The sequence below is a fragment of the Oenanthe melanoleuca genome, chromosome 1, assembly GCF_029582105.1.
Source record: "Oenanthe melanoleuca isolate GR-GAL-2019-014 chromosome 1, OMel1.0, whole genome shotgun sequence".
NCBI lineage: Eukaryota > Metazoa > Chordata > Aves > Passeriformes > Muscicapidae > Oenanthe > Oenanthe melanoleuca.
The window spans coordinates 5,563,533-5,582,133 of NC_079333.1; the positions used below are offsets into that span (position 1 = coordinate 5,563,533).

General features: G+C 46.6%; 1 protein-coding gene across 7 annotated transcripts in view; it reads left to right on the forward strand.

Moving 5' to 3' along the window:
• BCL9 (BCL9 transcription coactivator) overlaps positions 1-18,277 on the forward strand; it is a 57,518-nt gene extending 39,241 nt beyond the window's left edge. For 4 of the 7 annotated variants that reach the window (XM_056493079.1, XM_056493070.1, XM_056493087.1 and 1 more), the window contains 8 exons: positions 3,658-3,740; positions 6,698-7,004; positions 8,518-8,834; positions 9,755-9,944; positions 10,416-10,515; positions 10,946-13,175; positions 14,780-15,040; positions 16,095-18,277. In XM_056493079.1, coding sequence (XP_056349054.1) covers positions 6,952-7,004; positions 8,518-8,834; positions 9,755-9,944; positions 10,416-10,515; positions 10,946-13,175; positions 14,780-15,040; positions 16,095-17,203 — 4,260 coding nt within the window. In that variant the 5' untranslated portion in view covers positions 3,658-3,740; positions 6,698-6,951 and the 3' untranslated portion in view covers positions 17,204-18,277. Of the gene's footprint in view, positions 1-3,657; positions 3,741-6,697; positions 7,005-7,557; positions 7,744-8,517; positions 8,835-9,754; positions 9,945-10,415; positions 10,516-10,945; positions 13,176-14,779; positions 15,041-16,094 lie in introns of those variants that run through there. The other 3 variants (XM_056493125.1, XM_056493105.1, XM_056493115.1) reach the window with 3 other exon arrangements.
• The last annotated feature ends 324 nt before the right edge of the window (positions 18,278-18,601 follow it).

An 18,601-nucleotide genomic window follows, 5' to 3' on the forward strand; every position in this document is an offset into this window, starting at 1 on the left:
ACTGAGCAGAGAGATAATGATGTGCAGACTTTGGAATAGCAGTGATTTCTCTGATGTGGTAAGACAGAATTCTCTGGGACATAGAGAACTTTGTGTATCTTTTTTTATTGTTATGACATAAACATAGGAAAGTCCATACTGTTTCAGGATAAGTTAGGACCATCTAGAAACTGATGACTGGCTGTGAGTTTCTATCTAATCACCTTAGGTGAACAACTTATCTTTATCTATCCTTAGGTATTCAGGTTACCTATCTGAAGGTACCTGAAGTATTTTCTGCCCTTGTTTAAGAAAAAGGGCAGAGGGACCTGGCAGAAGATGGGCACACATCTATTTCCGTGAGCATAAGTCTATCCATACCTTTGCCATCAGTCAGTGCTGCCTCCTTTGTGCCAGTGAGCACATGGACACCTGGTGGGATGAAACAGGAAAGTTGTCTCCTGAATATTGGTGGTAATTACCTGTAGTTCATTTTCAGCTGTATCACGCTAGAGTTGGATAGGGCTTAAGCTGCTTTCCTGGGTCCAGTACAGAGCTGGTGTGCAGAAGGTAAGGTTGCATTTTTGACAGACCTGTTTGAATGCTGATGGGTTTGATCCTGGTAGTGTGACAGGCATGTGCTTTATCCCTTTCTGGGAAAGGATGAGGAGGACAGCTTTTGCTAGGAGGCAGAGGCAGATTTAAAGATGTATTTAGTAGCCCTTGATAGGGAGCCCTATCTAGAAATTTGGACTGCTTCAGGGGATTGAAGTGTCTTACGTCCCTATATCCTCAAGTGTCATAGAGGGATGTATGGGGTGTAGAATATTCATGTCATTTTATCTGTTTGCTTTTACATGATCTTAAGGAAGTCTGACAGCTCAATAAAAGCTTTGAATAACACTTCCTGTGTCCTGCTTGTTTCCCAGTCACTCTGCTTATCAATGAGGTGTGTAATCAAGTACTTTATTAAACAGCAGCTTATTAAAAAGTAACGTGCAGCTCAGCTGCAAGTGTGTAAAATAAGCAAATGCTCAACAAAACTGGTAAGTGCAGCATGTGATGAAAACCAGTGCTAGCTCTTGGGTGTAGTGGAGTCACCTTTTGCCAGTGCAGCTGTTCTCCCTCTCATGTGGTTGAATGAGGGTCGGAGAAATTGGAGGTGCCCTTCCCAGTAAAAATGTGCTGAAGGAGCACGTGTGCTGATTCATTGCCTTGCCCCACCTCTCAGGTCACACAGGGAATCCACTGGTGGATGCATTCGCAGAAGTTTGCTTCCTGGTGGCTGTCAGGATCAGCAGTTGCTCAAATACCTCCTGCTGCTGCTATTCTTGGTTCCTTCTAAAGCTTCTGTTCTTCCCCGAGCATTCTCTTATTCCACTCTCTCCTTCCTTACCCACTCCCCTGTCTCAGTTACAATTCAGGGTGCAGGCTCAGCTTGCATTCAAAGTTATCCTTTATTTCCTGCAGCAGCAGGTCTCCAGCCTTTTTTCTCTTTCCAGGCTGATTTTGAGCGCTCATCACACTCAGTCCAGCACAGACTGACAGTCTCAGAAAGGCCATGAGGAAAATAGCAGTGTGCTCTTTCTTGTATGCAGAGAAAGGTTTCTTGCCTTTAATGCTTCATGTCACAGTCAGGCCACAAGGCTGATACTTTTATCTACCTGGTATGCCTTTATTTCATCTCTGCACATTCTCCTTCTCAAAGAGGGAGAAAAGACTGAAGTGAATCTGTGATGACTGCAGCTGTTCCTGCTGGAATAGCCATAATGCTGTACACCTCCAAGTAGTTGACCACTTGTCACTATCAAGCTTCTTCATCTTAAAGCATAAAGTAGGAATTAGCTAGCCTGAAATTTTTTTAAACCTTCTATTTGCAGTACAGTAATATGGTGGCTGGTTTGTTGAAGTATAGGGGTGGTCAAAATATTTAACTGAAAGGTAAACTAAGATGTGCATTTGCATCTTGTTAGTTACTCTGTGGTAGCTGCTTTGTATGTGTGCTCTCAGCCTTTTGCTCTTAAATTCACTGTGAAGCAAACTGCCTTATGTTGACAGGGCTAAGCCCGTGCAGGTGAGCAGCAGAGATGGGACTCTGGGGAATGGAATTACAGTGCAGTAGCTGGGTAGCCTAAAAGATGGATGGTGCCCCTCTTGCAGTGCTGAGCTATGGTCTGCGAGGCTGTCCTTTCCCTGCCAAACTGGGATTGAATGTTTCAAGGAATAGAGCTCTGAGCAATGTTTGTGATAGATTCTCTCCATCCTGATGTGTGCTGGTGTTCACACGTTTTCCTCTTCAAGGGAAAAGGTGATTTCTGTCCCTGCTTTGATAGAGGTGTGTCAGTATTGGCACTGGCACGGCTTAGCATGTATTGTTTTGTTGGGTGGGGTGGGGGAAAGGGGAGAGGAGATATAACTGGGTAATTGGATTCAGGGATGATTGTGCTGCTGTGGTGAGTTTTACTGGATGAAGCAGCTTGTTGCAATAGGTGTTTGTTTCAGCTTCTGTCTGCAGGTGTGACTTAGCTAGATAAGGATGGTCTATCACTGATGATTTCATTGTTTGATTTGGCTGGACTGGGTGGAGAGTGTAGCTGCATTGTTTGGGACTAGCTTTGTAGTTTGGTTTTGCAAAGTGGATGACATGGCAGCACATTGCTACATTATTAAGGTGAAGCTGCAGTAGATAATAGTTGGAGAATGTTGGAGGGAAGAGAATCTGCACAGCCTTTCACAATGCATAACTAATTGAGCCTCCAGCTCCTGTGTTTCTGTTGGGAGATGTGGTCAGCAGAATGCATTGGGATTACGCAGAAAAATTTTGGTAGTGATTTCAGTTTGCAGTTGTACTTTAACTGCAAGGCTGTTCATGCTGTGTAAATAGCTGAGAGAGCTCTGAGATACCACGCTGGCCCTGACAGTGTGAGTGTTGTCTGGATTCATGCTGTTCTTGCAGCCTCTACAGTTTTCACAGTGGGTGAGGGAGAAGCTGGCAGGTCACTGCTCTCTTTTTTCACTAACCTCAAATTTTCCAGTAAGCCGCTCTTCAGAGCCTGCATTTCTTTGTATTGCTGAACTTCCAGGCACTTAAACTTGCTTTGGATTCACTTCATTCTGTAGGGCATGCAATGATGTGAAGTAGGAGCTGCCCAGAGCAGTAGATAGTGCTTCCTCCTTCTAAAACCTGCCTGGTTTTCCCCTAGATGCATTTGCCTGGCTCTACCTGATACTTGATGTTTCTGTTTATACATTGTCTAGCTGTGGAGGAGGTTGTCTGTATGAAGCACAAGGGTTTGGCAGGAGTTGCTGGGCACATTGTGAGGGGAAGGTGAACCTTTGAAGAGAGATGGGTGCAGAGAAGGGAAGGTGACATTTCCAAGCTCTGTGTCAGCTTCTCTAAGCGCAGATGAGCTCATGGGAATCCAGCTGGCTAAACATGGGAGTGCTAAAGCAAGTCTGCCCTATTTCCCCTCCATGGGCAGCATGGATCTTCTGTCTTCCAGTCTGATGGTGGATTCTTGGGTGCTGATAAATCTTTCCAGGATGAGCAGAGACTCCCCCTTGTTGGTGGTTTAGAGCAACTTTTGATTTCTCTGCTTCTGTGGTTGAATACATGGAAGGGATTCACAGCTTGGCTGTGAGTTCTTGTTGGTGAAACTTTTTCTCTCCTTTTTCCAGGTGACTGTTTTTTGTGAGACAAGTGGTTTGCAACTCATGGCCTCCATGATGAGTACTGCAGTGTCGTGACACCAGGGGTCTTGGTAAGCTACTTCTTGGAAAAAAAAGGATCCATAATATCTCCATGAATGCAGATGCATCTCTTTTGTCTCTGCAGTTGAAGTTTGAATTAATTTCTAAATTGTAGGCTGCAAGCAAGTGGGGTGAGGCTACATTTTCACCTGTTCTCACCTCCTCTTCTGAACTTGTAATGGTAGTGATGTGGTTACATGATCAACCAGGTCAAGGGGCAAATCCAGCTGAATAGAAATTTCTGTTGTTTCCTTTGGATTAGTTCCCATGCAGATCTTTTCCTGATGTTGTCAGGAGAGGTGGTGAGAATGAGTAGCCAGCTGAACCAACCCTTTTCTTTGAAACCTTTACCTGCCATACCTTAAATATACCCTGAAAATACAACCTTGGATGTAGCTTTCCAAAATGTCTTGAAAAGTGATTTGACCATTCAATGTCACTAATTTGAAAGCAATGATATAGGCTTTGCTATGGCAGGCAGACTACAGCTGCAAAAATACATTTCTCTAGAGCTTTTCCATTATTGAACCCTAGATTCCAGGCATATGTATGTTAGAAGTGCATTGAGAAAAATCACAAGACATTCCATTTCACATTATAAAAGATGGTACATTCCCCGTGTGCAGAACTAAGAAGCTGAGGAAGTTGAGTTGCTGTTGTTCCTCCTATGAATATATTGATGTATCCTTTATAGCTCTCTCTGGTAAGAATAAATTTAAACTGAGATTGGAAAACATGGTTCCCTTGCACAGTGCATCAGTTCTAATATATGGAAGATGTGTGTATATAGAATAATAAAAAAGTAAGGTTAAAAAATTGGAGAGTACTCCTCCCACCCCTGGGTGAAGTACTTGTTAGTTTGGTGATGTCAGGAATACCATGTAGTCAGTGTGATTGTGATTCTTCATGTTTTCTCATTGCACTGTGCAAGACTGGGACTCTTGAGACAATTCTCATCTTGTAATAGAAGGTAACATGATGTATAAATATCCAAATGGAAAAGCAGAGGATAAAGCAACCACAATACTTAAATTCGTCCTGCAGGCATCTACATCCTGCTGCAAGCATCAAACTCTGCTCACTTGTATGCTATTACTCCTTTTCTCATTTTTTTTAACCTGGAATTCACTGTATTCTCAGTCACACCTTTACCTTAAGTGAGGATGCTGAAGTTTCACAGAGTTCCACTGACTTTTACAGATGTATCAACTCTTGGAAAGCAGAGTTGGATGCTCTGCTATGTTGATAATGTTACAGCTTTGTTTAACAAAACAGACATAGGAGCTAAATTTACATGCAATTTATACAATTTAGATATGTGTAAAGAGGTTCTCTCTCCTCTTTAATGTATCTGTAGAGAACCAGCTGTAATTGCAACATGATAGTAGGAACAATAGTGGTAGGCTAACTCCAACATTGTTCCCAAAATCAGTGGGATAACCAGCTAATAGCCCCAGAGACGCATATGGGTCCTCTGGAGTGAGTGGCTCAGACTAGAATTCATCTGATTATGGCTGATAAGAAGCCTTTAAAATGAGACATTTGCTGCAGAAGCATTCCCCACATTAATAGGTTTGTGCAGCACAGTGGAGGTGAGAATAGAGGGAGTAGGATGACTTCTCTGGCTCATGGAGATGTGTGGTAGAGAGGAGAATTTTTGGAAGTGATGCAGAACTTCACACAGCTATTGCAGTGTGGATCACTATCATATTAAAGCAGAGTAGCACAAAGTCACTAAAACAGCACAACCTCACAACTGTACAAATTTGGGAAATTGGAAAACCATGGTGCTCACTATCACAAATTGCTGATAATTCTGCTTGGCCAGAGGTGGCCATAGAGTGCCCATGTCTTTTAATCCTTTGGTGTCAGCAGCACATAAGCCAATTTTTTGTTTTGAAATGCAGTTTGAACATTAATTTCTTCCTAAAATTCAAGACACATCCTAGTAAGATTTATTTTGTTTCATTTGGTATATATAGGAAGAAACTATTTCTTTGGTGCTAAGAAGGAATATCGGGAATATTTACATTTAAATAATATTTAACTAGCAATGCTTAATACATTAACAATAAATCTTGGTTAGATTCTAAATTAAGTGGATTTGCATCTGAGTAGGTGAGATGAACAGGAGAGATTTTGTTGAAACATAAACAAGACAGAAATTTGTTCCAAAATAATTTAGCCCAAAGCACATAAACAGTAATGTTCAATAGTTTCCACCTTCAGAAACAGCTTTATGTGCCTTATTGCCTGCATCATGCATATTGTTTCTTCATTTCTTAGAAAGAAGCTGAAAAAGCAGCTGCTTTTTTTGTGCCCTTTTTTTTCCCTAAGCCTCAATAATCTGACAGTGTTGCTGAGCAAATTTAGGTGGGTACTACTCCAGTCCTTTTTTGGCCTTTCTAATAGATATAAATGACTAACCCCTTGTGTTTTCAGAGTAATCATACAGAGCAGTAGTTTACAGGTGGTCAGGAAGGCATTTTATTTTTCTCCCTTTGTGTAACCCTTAGCACACATTGAACATATGTCTAGGTGTATTGGACCAAAGAGACAAAGATTTAAGCAGAGTTTATGTTCTTAATATCAGATTACAGACATTCACAGGGGAATTTTTGATAGCTAAGTCATGTTGAGGGTTTGTACTTTTGGCTTCCTACTGACTTGCTGTGAGGTGTCTTTAAGTTGAATACAGATGCAGAATCAAAGTGTTCAGATACAAGATGCTTCCCTCTTTTGTTGACTCTAGAATGATTTGGACAAAGGGAAGATGACTTCACTGCCAGTAAACTGAATGGCCTGCCAGGGTTGCCTCTGGTCTGAAATACACAACTGTCTGAAAGCTCTTCTTCTGTGTCTTCTTGGGAATGGGGGAAGAATTGCCATGCATTGCTTCACACCAGACACATCTACTTGGGAAGTTCCTCATTGGTTTTCTGTTCTCTCCTTGGGGGGTGGTTTGCAGTGTGCCCTGGAGATGCGAGACTTCCCCTGGGCAGCAGGAGGCACGCATCTAGAGAATGCTGGAGCTGCAGGAGGGAAGTGCCCAGTGCAAAAGCAGCGAGGAGCAAAGAGAAAAAAGGCAAGCAGGCAGCCAGCACTGAGAGAAGCGGGTGGCAGCAAGTGCTTCGACGCTGCCTCTGGCGGCACGCGCCCCAGAGGAACTTGACGAGAGCCCATCTGCGTGTGTGTGAGACTGTGAGCTCAGGATTTCTGTCAATGCATTCCAGTAACCCCAAAGTGAGGAACTCCCCGTCAGGCAACACACAGAGGTAAGGAGAGGAGCCTGCAGTCAGCTGCTGTGAGTTGGTGCACACTGCTGGATTAGCCCAATGTGGCTTCCTGGTCCCTCTGTGCTCCCATTGGACCTGCTGAGTACCTGAGTAGTGTCTGCACAATGCTGGTGATCTCCATGTTTGCAAGGCTAAGGAAGAACTGAAATCTGTAAACCCTTGAGGTGTGGATTCTTCATTCCTTATGCTCTCCTCCCACCAAGTGCCTGGATAGGCAATAGGAGGGTAAACCTGCTGTTTCTATCTCAGGTTTTTTTCCCTTCCTCCTCTTCTAATTATCTATTTCCCAAGGGGTAGTTGGGCAGCAGAAGGTCTTTCTGTTTCTACTTTCACACAAAATGCTTTCTCCATATTATTGGCTTGAACAGCCTGGAGAACTGATCAGCTGAGTATTGAGATCCTCTGCATCAGTCACCTGCCAGTGCAGCAAGTCAGCATTTCTTCTCCACTAATTTGGAAAGGGAAAAATATGAAAGCAAAGCAGTGTCCAGGGACTTGGGATGGTTCTGATTGACAGTATTCTTGAGTTTGATTATTTACTCCTAGAGGTCATCTGGAGCTTAACAGTATTTCAGAGGGAATGCTTCTGAGTCAGATGTCTGTCCAAAGGAAGGAACAGCTTGTGTGAGTCCCACAGTGAGGATGCTAGCAAGCACTGCCTGTTGGAAGTGATAGTGATGATGGGAAAACACAATGCAGAAGATCCAATAGCAATGGAGTAAGTGAAGGGCGAGCAGTAAAGGGGTACCTAATATCTGTAGAACCTAGAGGAACAAAATATTTTTAGGATGCAATTTGCTAGACTCCCTTGGCAAATTGAAGAGGATTCATCTGCCCCATTTTGCAGGGGTGTGCTTGGAGGTGGTATCCTTCTCTTTCCTTATTCAGGGGCAGGTTGTAGCTGGTTTAATTGTTTTCACGGTCAGAGGTTTGTGTTTCTCTGGCAGCTCGCCCCAATGCATGACGAATGCTGCAGTAATGCTGGGTTTTCCTTGTGCTCCCTGTAGAACTGGATAGGGAGGTGCAAGGGAGGGGGTGTGGGGGGTCTGCTCTGATCAGAGCTGCAGTGTAGCTGGGGTTCAGCAGAATAGTGGGGGGAACTTTGCTGTGCCTTGTTAACTCTGAGCTGGTCTTGGTGTGAGGTGCTTCTCTGTGCACATAGAAACCGCTGTCTTTATTGACAGAAGCGCCATAGGTGGGTCCTCATGTGACAGCAGTTTCTGGGATCTGGCAGGTCTGTGGTTTGCCCTGGTGCCTTCTTGAGCAATGAGATCCCATCTTGGATAATAACCCTTTCAGGGCATGTTCAAAAAAGCACCTGCATGACTCTAAGCTTGCAGGCATTTTTTATTTGTCAGCAATTGTCTTAGCTTGTAAAGGTGACAGTGGTTGTTTCTGCTTCACTGTAATATGTTCCTACAGGGCTGAATGAATCAAAGGTATGATTTGTCACTTTTTTCTTTTCTTCCTTCTTTTTTTTGTCACTCCCCAGTAGCCCCAAATCAAAGCAGGAGGTGATGGTCCGTCCCCCTACAGTGATGTCCCCGTCTGGCAACCCTCAGCTGGATTCCAAATTTTCCAGCCAAGGCAAACAAGGGGGCTCCACCAGCCAATCCCAGCCCTCTCCCTGTGACCCCAAAAGTGGAGGTCACACCCCCAAAGTGCTCCCGGGTCCAGGTGGGAGTATGGGGCTGAAGAATGGGGCTGGAAATGGTGCCAAGGGGAAGGGGAAGAGAGAGAGGAGCATTTCGGCAGACTCCTTTGAACAGAGGGAAGCTGGGACTCCTAATGATGACCCAGAAATCAAAGGTATGTTTGCTAGGGTTCATGTGCAAGTGTAGACAATCACTGTGAATCCTCTGTGAGATGGAGAATTGCTATCCAGCTATTAGTGAAACATTTGTTTGTCTGGTGTTCTGTAAGTTCCAGCCAATGAAGTCTAAAGGTCTTGAAAGCAGGCGAAGAGGAGAGGTTGTCATAGCTGGCATTGGTAAATGTCCTGTTCACGCTTGGTTAGAGCCCAGACCTGACTCTGGTGGGAAAGTTCCTTTGTAACTCTTAAACTCCCCAAGAGGATTTAAAAGTACAAATGCAACCTGTTGGTCTCCTTCTGGCCTTTGGCCTTTCAGGAACTGTTCTGTTGTAGCTGGGGTTTTAAACAATATGCAGGTCTGTTTTGTCAACACAGATGCATAAGCTGTAGCACCCTGACTGGTAACGCAAGCCAGAGAGTTGGATTTCTGTGTTCTGTTCCTTAGTCCCACATTGCCTCTGTGAGGCAATGCAAAACCAGACCACGTGTTCAGTTGTCCTTCTTTGTTGTCCATTTGCTAGGTCACCTAGCTAAGGTGGCTGAACAAAAGAAAAAAAAATAAAGTGAAGTTTTGTGGGAGTATTTTCTTGAGGCAGACATATTTATTTGTTCCTACATAAAAGTGTATTTATTCTGCTTTTTTATGTGGTCATTAGAGAATTCAAAGAGATCAGTTGTGGGAACTGCCACTTTCCTTGGAAAGGGACATAAGAGGAGCTTTCTCCTGGTGTTGCTTGAAGGACACCAAAGCTTTAGAGGAAAGATGTGTGGTGTAACAGAAGAATTGCCTTTAGTGGTGTTTGAGGAAGAAGCGGGAAATTTCAGAGGAGAAAAAGCTCTGATCAGTTTCCAGAACTTATTTCCAAAGAGATCCCAAGACAGTGATTCCCTTCTTTGCCCCTTTGTTCCTTTCCAGACTGCAATTCTGCTGATCATGTGAAGTCCCAGGAGTCTCAGCACACACCACACTCCATGACTCCTTCAAATGCTTCAGCCCCAAGGTCTTCCACACCTTCCCATGGTTTGACTGCCACTTTGGAGCCAGCAAGTGGGCAGAAAACTCCATCCAAAGTGGTTTACGTCTTTTCTACTGAGATGGCCAACAAGTAAGTAGGTAGATGCTTGAATGTCATCTGGGAACAGGAATTATATTTGTGCTCATCTTTTAAGTGGTTATCGAGGGCACTTTCTGCATCAAGTAGCAAAAAGTCATTACTTGTTTTGGGGATGCTGAAGGAGTGGACAATGTCCCTAGCATTTTTTGCTTGGAGAAGTAATCGTTTACTTCTCTGGGGTATGGGGATTTTTTTTTTTTTTTTCTTTGCAAATGCTGGTAGATATTGTTTTGCAATCTGTCCAGTGAATAGCAGCCAGGATGGCTTAAACTGAGACATGAATCCTGAATGCTGCTGAGTTTGTAGATGTAAGCATTTTTCTTTTGCTAGTCATCTAGAGTGAAATATGTGTGGTTAAGTCTTTCTCCTTTTTGCCAACCGAAAGATAGAAAGGAGGCCAGTTAAGAAAAATTGATTCTTAGTTTCAACTGGATATGTGCATCTGTCTGTCTGTCTTTGCAGGGCTGCAGAAGCTGTGCTGAAGGGACAGGTGGAAACCATTGTGTCCTTTCATATCCAGAACATCTCAAACAGCAAGGCGGAACGAAACACTGTACCCTTGGTAGGGAATACCTGCATGGGGGTGAGAAGGGGAAATTGTAAATGTGCCTCTGTGTGATTTGGAGAGAAGGATGATTCTTTACACTCTGAAATAAGTTTTAGGAAGACAGACAGTTGTCATTCAGGCTGTCTGCAAATAAGTGTCTTGGGTAATCCAAAGAAGAGTTAAGAGTCTTGCAATATTTGGGTAATATGTTTCCAACCCATTGGTCATGCAGAGCTAGCACAGACGAAAGGCGTCCCTGCAGTAATGCCTTGAGCAAAGTAGTTTCTGTATTGCCAAGAGGCTGCTGTGTAATTGGTGCATGAAGGCTACCCTTCCCTGCAAATTTTGGGCTGGTGGGATTGAGATTGGACATTTTGTTTGCACTGCTGCTTGAGTGACATGGCTGTAAGAAGAGCAAGTGACTGAGTGTGGCTTTCTCTTGCAGAACCCCCAGATCACTGCACTTCGGACTGAACCCAAGCCCCTGCCGCAGCCCCAGCCCCCTGCTGCCCAGGACCAGAACCCTCCTCAGAACGCCAAAATGCAGCCGACTCCACCCGTGTCAGTGCCAGTGTCCAAACCCACTGGCCCCCCATGTCCCATAGATCAGGACAGTCCCAGTGTGGAAAGCAAAGTGATGTCTGTGGGCAGCCCTGCTAACTCTACCCCATTGCAGACAGAAGGATTTGGGCAGAGTTCAACCCCTAATAATCGAGCAGTTAGCCCAGTTTCCCAAGGTAGCAATAGCTCTGCTGCGGACCCCAAAGGTCCCCCCCAGCAGGGGTCTGGTGGGGACCCGTCCAGTTTGGGTGAGAATCCCGATGGACTGTCACAGGAGCAGCTGGAGCACCGAGAGCGCTCGTTGCAGACCCTGCGAGACATCCAGCGCATGCTCTTCCCTGATGAAAAGGAGTTTGCGGGAGGGCAAAGTGGGGGCCCGCCCCCAAATGCTGGGGTGATGGATGGTCCCCAAAAGAAACCCGAAGGGCCGATACAGGCTATGATGGCTCAATCCCAAAGTTTAGGCAAAGGGTCGGGGTCTCGGACAGATGGAGGGGCTCCGTTTGGCCCTCAAGGCCACAGGGACATGCCTTTTTCCCCAGATGAAATGGGGCCACCACCAATGAACTCCCAGTCAGGAGCCATAGGCCCAGACCACCTGGACCATATGACTCCTGAGCAGGTGGCCTGGCTCAAGCTGCAGCAGGAGTTTTACGAGGAGAAGAGAAGGAAGCAAGAGCAGGTGGTGGTGCAGCAGTGTTCCCTGCAGGACATGATGGTCCACCAGCATGGGCCTCGTGGGGTGGTCCGAGGTCCTCCCCCTCCCTACCAGATGACCCCTGGTGAGGGCTGGGGACCTGGGGGTCCAGAGCCCTTCCCTGAAGGCATGAACATGTCCCACTCTCTGCCCCCCAGGGGCATGGCCCCTCATCCCAATGTGCCCGGGGGCCAGATGCGCCTGCCTGGTTTTGCAGGAATGATGAACCCTGACATGGAAGGCCCCAATATCCCAAATCCCGCCTCACGGCCTGGGCTTTCAGGAGTTAGTTGGCCAGATGATGTGCCAAAAATCCCAGATGGCCGAAACTTCCCTCCTGGTCAGGGTGTCTTCAGCGGCCCTGGCCGAGGGGAGCGGTTCCCCAATCCGCAGGGCCTGCCTGAAGAGCTCTATCAGCAACAGCTGGCTGAGAAACAGATGGGCCTCCCTCCTGGTCTGAACATGGAAGGCATCAGGCCCGGCATGGAGATCAACAGAATGATGCCCTCCCAGAGACACATGGAGCCTGGGAACAACCCCATCTTCCCTCGCATGCCAGTAGAAGGACCGATGAGTCCCTCTAGGGGGGACTTTCCAAAAGGAATACCCCCACAAATGGCTTCTAGCAGGGAGATGGAGTTTGGGATGGGCCCTGGCAGCATGAAGGGAGACATGGGCATGAATGTCAGCATGGGCTCCAACCCACCCCTGGTCCCTCAGAAGCTGAGGGAGGCAGGAGTCGGGCCAGAAGAGATGATGAAGCTGCGCCCTGGTGTCTCGGAGATGCTCTCCTCTCAGCAGAAAATGGTGCCGCTGCCGTTCGGGGAGCACCCGCAGCAGGAGTATGGCATGGGTCCCAGGCCTTTCCTCCCCATGTCTCAGGGCCCAGGAGTCGGTCTCCGGAATCTCAGAGAACAGATCGGGCCTGACCAAAGGACTAACAACCGGCTCAGCCACATGCCGCCACTACCTCTCAATCCCACCAGTAACCCGAATAGCCTCAACACTGCTCCCCCCGCGCAGCGCAGCCTCGGCCGCAAGCCCCTGGATATCTCTGCAGCTGGGCAGGTGCATTCGCCAGGGATCAACCCCCTGAAGTCGCCCACCATGCGCCAGGTCCAGTCTCCCATGATGGGGTCTCCCTCGGGGAACCTCAAGTCCCCTCAGACGCCCTCCCAGCTGGCAGGAATGCTCGCGGGCCCCACTGCCGCAGCTGCTGCTGCCTCCATCAAATCTCCCCCTGTCTTGGGGTCTGCTGCTGCTTCTCCTGTCCACCTCAAGTCTCCATCTCTCCCTGCACCTTCTCCTGGATGGACTTCATCTCCAAAGCCTCCTTTGCAGAGCCCTGGGATCCCCCCGAACCATAAGGCGTCTCTAACCATGTCTTCTCCAGCCATGCTGGGGAACGTGGAGTCGGGTGAGTGCTGCTTCTGCTAGCCAGGTTTGGTGCTTTGGTTTGTGTTGGGTCATCCAAGATATGCAGCAAAGGGAGGGAGGAGGGCTCCTGGAGCAGGACAAGCTGGATGGCCCTTTGCCTATTTGAGGGGGGCTGTGCCGAGGGTCTGGTGAGTGACTGTGCAAGTGGAGAGCGAGGGCTTCTCCTCCTGTTGTACTTGTGGGTTTGCACCCTGCCTCCTCTGTGTCGAGCTGAGGGCTGGTCACTGAGCAAAAGCAAAAGGATGAGGTCGAGTGGTGTAAAAAGATGTGCAGAATTGATGGGAGAACTCTCTCCTTGGAGGGGCCTTCTGCTGTTCTTCCATATTTGTAGTCATTGTAGCTCAACGAAGAAGATCCTGTTGATGTTATTAAAGCACTTTGGTATAAAAGGTGCAAAGACATGCTGGGCAGTTAACCAGCTGTGTATCTAGGCATGGGTCAGGAATGGTTGATCCTTTCTAGGTTTTCATTGCAGATAGGAAGTTGTGATTCAGTTGTTCAGGCCTCAAGCATTTTGGAGCAATCTAACCACCCCTGTACATAACATCTGGCTTGGGACCTCGGTGTCTGGGTGCTGTGGCACCTCTGCCCTCACCTTCTCAAAGCTCACCCGCCCTTCAGTCCAGGCTTCCACATCCCTGGGCAGCCTTCCTGTCCCAGAAATTCTCCTGGCTGGGAAGAGAGGAGCCCTTTGCCCACGTTGCCCTCTAGTGCTGCCGCGGGTAACAGCGGGGACCGGGATGTGCCTGTGGGGTCGGGAAGGCACCTCAGTCTGTGCCGTAGGAGTGCTTAATGAATGCTTTGACATGCAGCTCTTCCAAAGCATGGATCTGTCGGCATTGCAGTTTTTTTATATTCCCTATTCTCCTTTCCTCTTTTGGTTGGGAGGGGTTGAGGAGCGTGCAGTGAATTTTTAGTGAGAGTACAGCTTCAGTGTAGCCTTTTTCCTTCACATTGGTCTGGGTGGCATAAAATTCATCAGTGAAGAACAAAGGAGATGGGAAGTGCAGTTTAAGTTACTTCTAATTTTGTGAGAGCAAAGAATGACATGAAGTTAATAGATGCAGAGAATGCTTCTTTCATTGGAATAAGCAGCTAATATCTCTATATGAAACAAGAAATGCGATGTAAACAGGAAGTTTTACTTGTAGCTCCTGATGTAGCTTGTCAAAAATGTGCTCACATGTCTCAGCACATCATCTGCTATAGCTTTTCTTTTTTTATTACAGATTTTGATTTTTATGGCTAGCTCTGGTACCTAAGTCTGTCTTCAGTGTATAGAAATTGAATACTAAGATTTCCAGACTAAACTGGTAATTCTTCATATGGATTTGTGGAGGCTCAAGATAGTTCTAGTTAGAAGTATTATGCAGTAGGATAACAGATGTTAATCAACTTGACCAATAGGCTTATTTTTCTGGTCACCTTTCATAGTCATTGACTGCATTAGTCATGTTAAGTCTTGCAATAAAAGACATTTCTAGTTTTTGAGATTTCTGGGGGAAAAGAATTTGATTTAAGGAAAACAGTAAAAGGAGAAAAAATAAAATTATTTCTCTCTTCTTCTTTTCTTTTTTTCCTAAGGTGGTCCACCTCCTTCCACAGTCAGCCAGTCTGCTCCTGTGACTCTCCCTGGAAATCTTCCCTCTAGCAGTCCTTACACAATGCCTCCAGAGCCAACCCTCTCCCAGAATCCCCTCTCCATTATGATGTCCAGGATGTCCAAATTTGCCATGCCCAGCTCTACACCTCTCTATCATGATGCCATCAAAACTGTGGCCAGCTCGGATGATGACTCCCCTCCAGCACGCTCCCCAAACCTGCCACCTATGAACAGCGTACCAGGTAAGAAAATCAAAGGAACAAAAGCACAAGTATGAGGGTGATTTCATGGAAATCACCTTGTCAAATGAAGACAGTGAGATAGGGAAAAAACTTGGGGAATATGTAGCCATGGGTTGTTTTTCAGGAAGCAGTTGCAATTCTCTGAAATGTAGAGATGGAAATTCTCCTTGCAACTGTTTTTTTCTGTCCAGAAAGTGTGTTCTTCAGAAGGTGTCTAACATGGAAAACACTTGTGTACGGGATAGAAATCCCCTCAAGCAGACTGGAATTATGTGTGTGAATGAAGGCTGCTCATGGGATTAAGGGTCAGGCCTACAATGTGTTATCCATAGGAAACTTTACCTCTCCTGTCTTAAAGCAGTGCCATAGAAGCTTCACTGTTTTTGAGGGGTTTGTTTGGTTTTGTTTGGACACTGAATCATCAAAAATACAAAAGTAGGTTGTAGCACCTCCACCCTATTGAATTAATAGTTGAAAAAGGGGATGAGTGGATGTTAGTAATCAATTCTTGATGAGTTTACCTGTAGCTGTGCAGTGTTGTTTCACACAGTAATGATCAGAGTGGCTGAATACATCTGGGTTAGGCTGGCTAATTAAATAAGTTCATGATGGCAACTCATTAGCCTCATTGATCACTGCCTTTTAGTCTTATGAGGGTTACCTGATTTATTACTGCTGAGTTTTGAAAGAAGTTCCGGTCACTTCCCAGTGGACGAGTGTCCATATGCTGATAATCTGTCACAGACATATTTGTTACTGCTCGTGTCATCAGACTGCCAGGGAGGTAGTAAAAGTATGGTTTGGATTGAAATCCTTCTTATGGAGCAGGCTTTAGTCACTGCTTGATAGGGCAGTGACAAGCTTAGGGAGGTGGCTGTTTGATTGACATCAAGTTTCTGCTAAAATAACACTTTTCAGAGCCACTGGTGATGTCTTTTTTGCTGGCCTTGTTTTCTTGTGTGTGTGGACTTGGTAGCCTTGCAGAAACCTCTCTGATAGCTTTATTGACTATTACTGGTTGCTGTCTAAATGTGATTCCTTGTTTCTTCCCTAGGAATGGGCATTAATTCTCAGAATCCTCGAATTTCAGGTCCAAACCCAGTGGGTCCAATGCCAACCCTTAGCCCAATGGGAATGACCCAGCCTCTTTCCCATAACAACCAGATGCCCTCTCCAAATGCTATGGGACCCAATATACCTCCTCACGGGGTCCCCGTGGGACCCGGCCTGATGTCACACAACCCAATGATGGGGCATGGTTCCCAGGAGTCTCCAATGGTACCTCAAGGACGCCTGGGCTTCCCGCAGGGGTTCCCTCCCGTACAGTCCCCTCCACAGCAGGTGCCATTTCCACACAACGGGCCCAGCGGTGGACAAGGCAACTTCCCAGCGGGAATGGGCTTCCACGGAGAGGGACCTCTGGGGCGTCCTACCAACCTGCCCCAAAGTTCGACAGATCCAGCACTTTGCAAGACTGGAGGCCCTGGCGGTCCAGACTCCTTCACTGTTCTCGGAAACAACATGCCTTCGGTTTTCACCGATCCGGAGCTGCAGGAGGTGATCCGTCCCGGAGCCACGGGAATACCCGAGTTCGACCTGTCCAGGATTATCCCGTCGGAGAAGCCCAGCCAGACACTACAGTATTTCCCTCGTGGGGAGGTGCCGGGCCGCAAGCAGCCGCAGGGCCCCGGGCCTGGCTTCTCCCACATGCAGGGGATGATCGGCGAGCAGCCCCCGCGGATGGGACTAACGCTGCCCGGCATGGGGGGCCCCGGGCCGGTGGGAACTCCGGACATCCCGCTGGGCACGGCTCCGGCCATGCCCGGCCACAACCCCATGAGGCCGCCGGCCTTCCTGCAGCAGGGCATGATGGGCCCGCACCACCGCATGATGTCACCAGCACAGCCCGCCATGCCCGGCCAGCCCGCGCTCATGAGCAACCCCGTGGGCATGATCCCGGGCAAGGACCGCGCCCCCGCCGGGCTCTACAGCCACCCGGGCCCCGTGGGGTCACCCGGCATGATGATGTCCATGCAGGGCATGATGGGACCCCAACAAAACATCATGATTCCCCCCCAGATGAGGCCCCGAGGTATGGCTGCTGATGTTGGCATGGGAGGATTTAGCCAAGGCCCTGGAAACCCAGGGAACATGATGTTTTAAGCTGCTACCATAAGACTGGATGTTCTGATCCTTGTCAAGATGAGATTCCAAGTCCTGAGGGCTTTTTTGGGAGCTTCAGGAGTACAGTTTGGCCATGCAATAGGTGAAAAGAGACCAGAGGACGCTTTGGGAAATCTCGAATGTATGGAATTACCTAAAAAAAAAAAAAAAAAATTCATTTTAACAGGTTGTTTTTTTTTTAAGATTTATTTTTTAAAAATTATTTTTGTGGACTTGGGTATCCCGTGACGGCACCTGCTTTGAGAATCTGTAGCTGTATTTTGAGAATTGCCATTTGTCACAAGTTGCACCATTCTCTGTATGTTTACGTCCTTTGGACTGGCTTCTCCCAGGACTCTCGGTTATTTTTGGGGTTTTTTGTGTACTGTACTATATTGTAAAAGGGATTTTAGCAGAGACTTTAGTCTTTGGGGTGAGAGGAGAATGGGATTCTAGGCTGTTTACTTTAGGTGGAGAATCCATCTTCAGAACTTCGGACTATTTTCCTTCAACTCCAATGTATAGAAAAACCAAACTACGACCTCAGAGCAGAGTATTAATGAAAAGCACAAAAAGGAACTTAAGTTCAGTGAGGGGAATCTTTTAAAAGAAATAAATAATAAGTTAAGGACATATTTTTCAAATTATGGCGTGCTGTCCAGCACCTTCTGTCTCTCCCTCCCACTCTTTATTAAATAGGCTTCTCTCTCTCTCCATCCCCTTCTGTCTCCTCCTATGGCAGCTGCAATACATTGTGTTATTTTGAGGAGTAAATCTAGGAGAGCCTCTCCTCACGTGGGGACTCTTCCCACTTTTAGGAAGGGGCTGGACTTGGACACTGTTACATCCTACAGTAGTCTCTCTCACTGTTTCCTATTCTCCTTTTCTTAGAAACCCCAAGTGATTTTATTAATGTGGGAGTGGAACAGACACTAAAAGTTATCCAGAATTTTTTTTTGTGGTTATTTTTTTTTCCTCCCCAGCGTAAAACGTTCTGTGTAACCTCCATTAAATTTGGTACAAAACCACTCGCCAGGGCTGTGGTGTCAGAAAAATAAAATATATTGTTTCTTACAAAAATGAACTGTCTCCTTTATCCAGTCCAGTTGTTTCTGTGTGCTTCAAACAGCTGGACAGATGACTGTTTGCTCTTCCTTGTGATCACCACTGGGCTAGAGGCCAGGTGGGGTAAACTTTGACAGCTCCTAAAAGTCTGGTCAATAGACAGCTGTGTGTTCCTTTTGAGGCAATTCTGTTAATCCTGAACTGAGCTTGTGTTCCCTTGGAGTGAGGTCTTATTTCAGAACACACCAGGAGTGATACTTAGAGACTTCCTCAATGTGTTGAGGGTCAAGGAACAGATGAAACAGATGTCTCTATCACTTCCTCCTGGAGGGT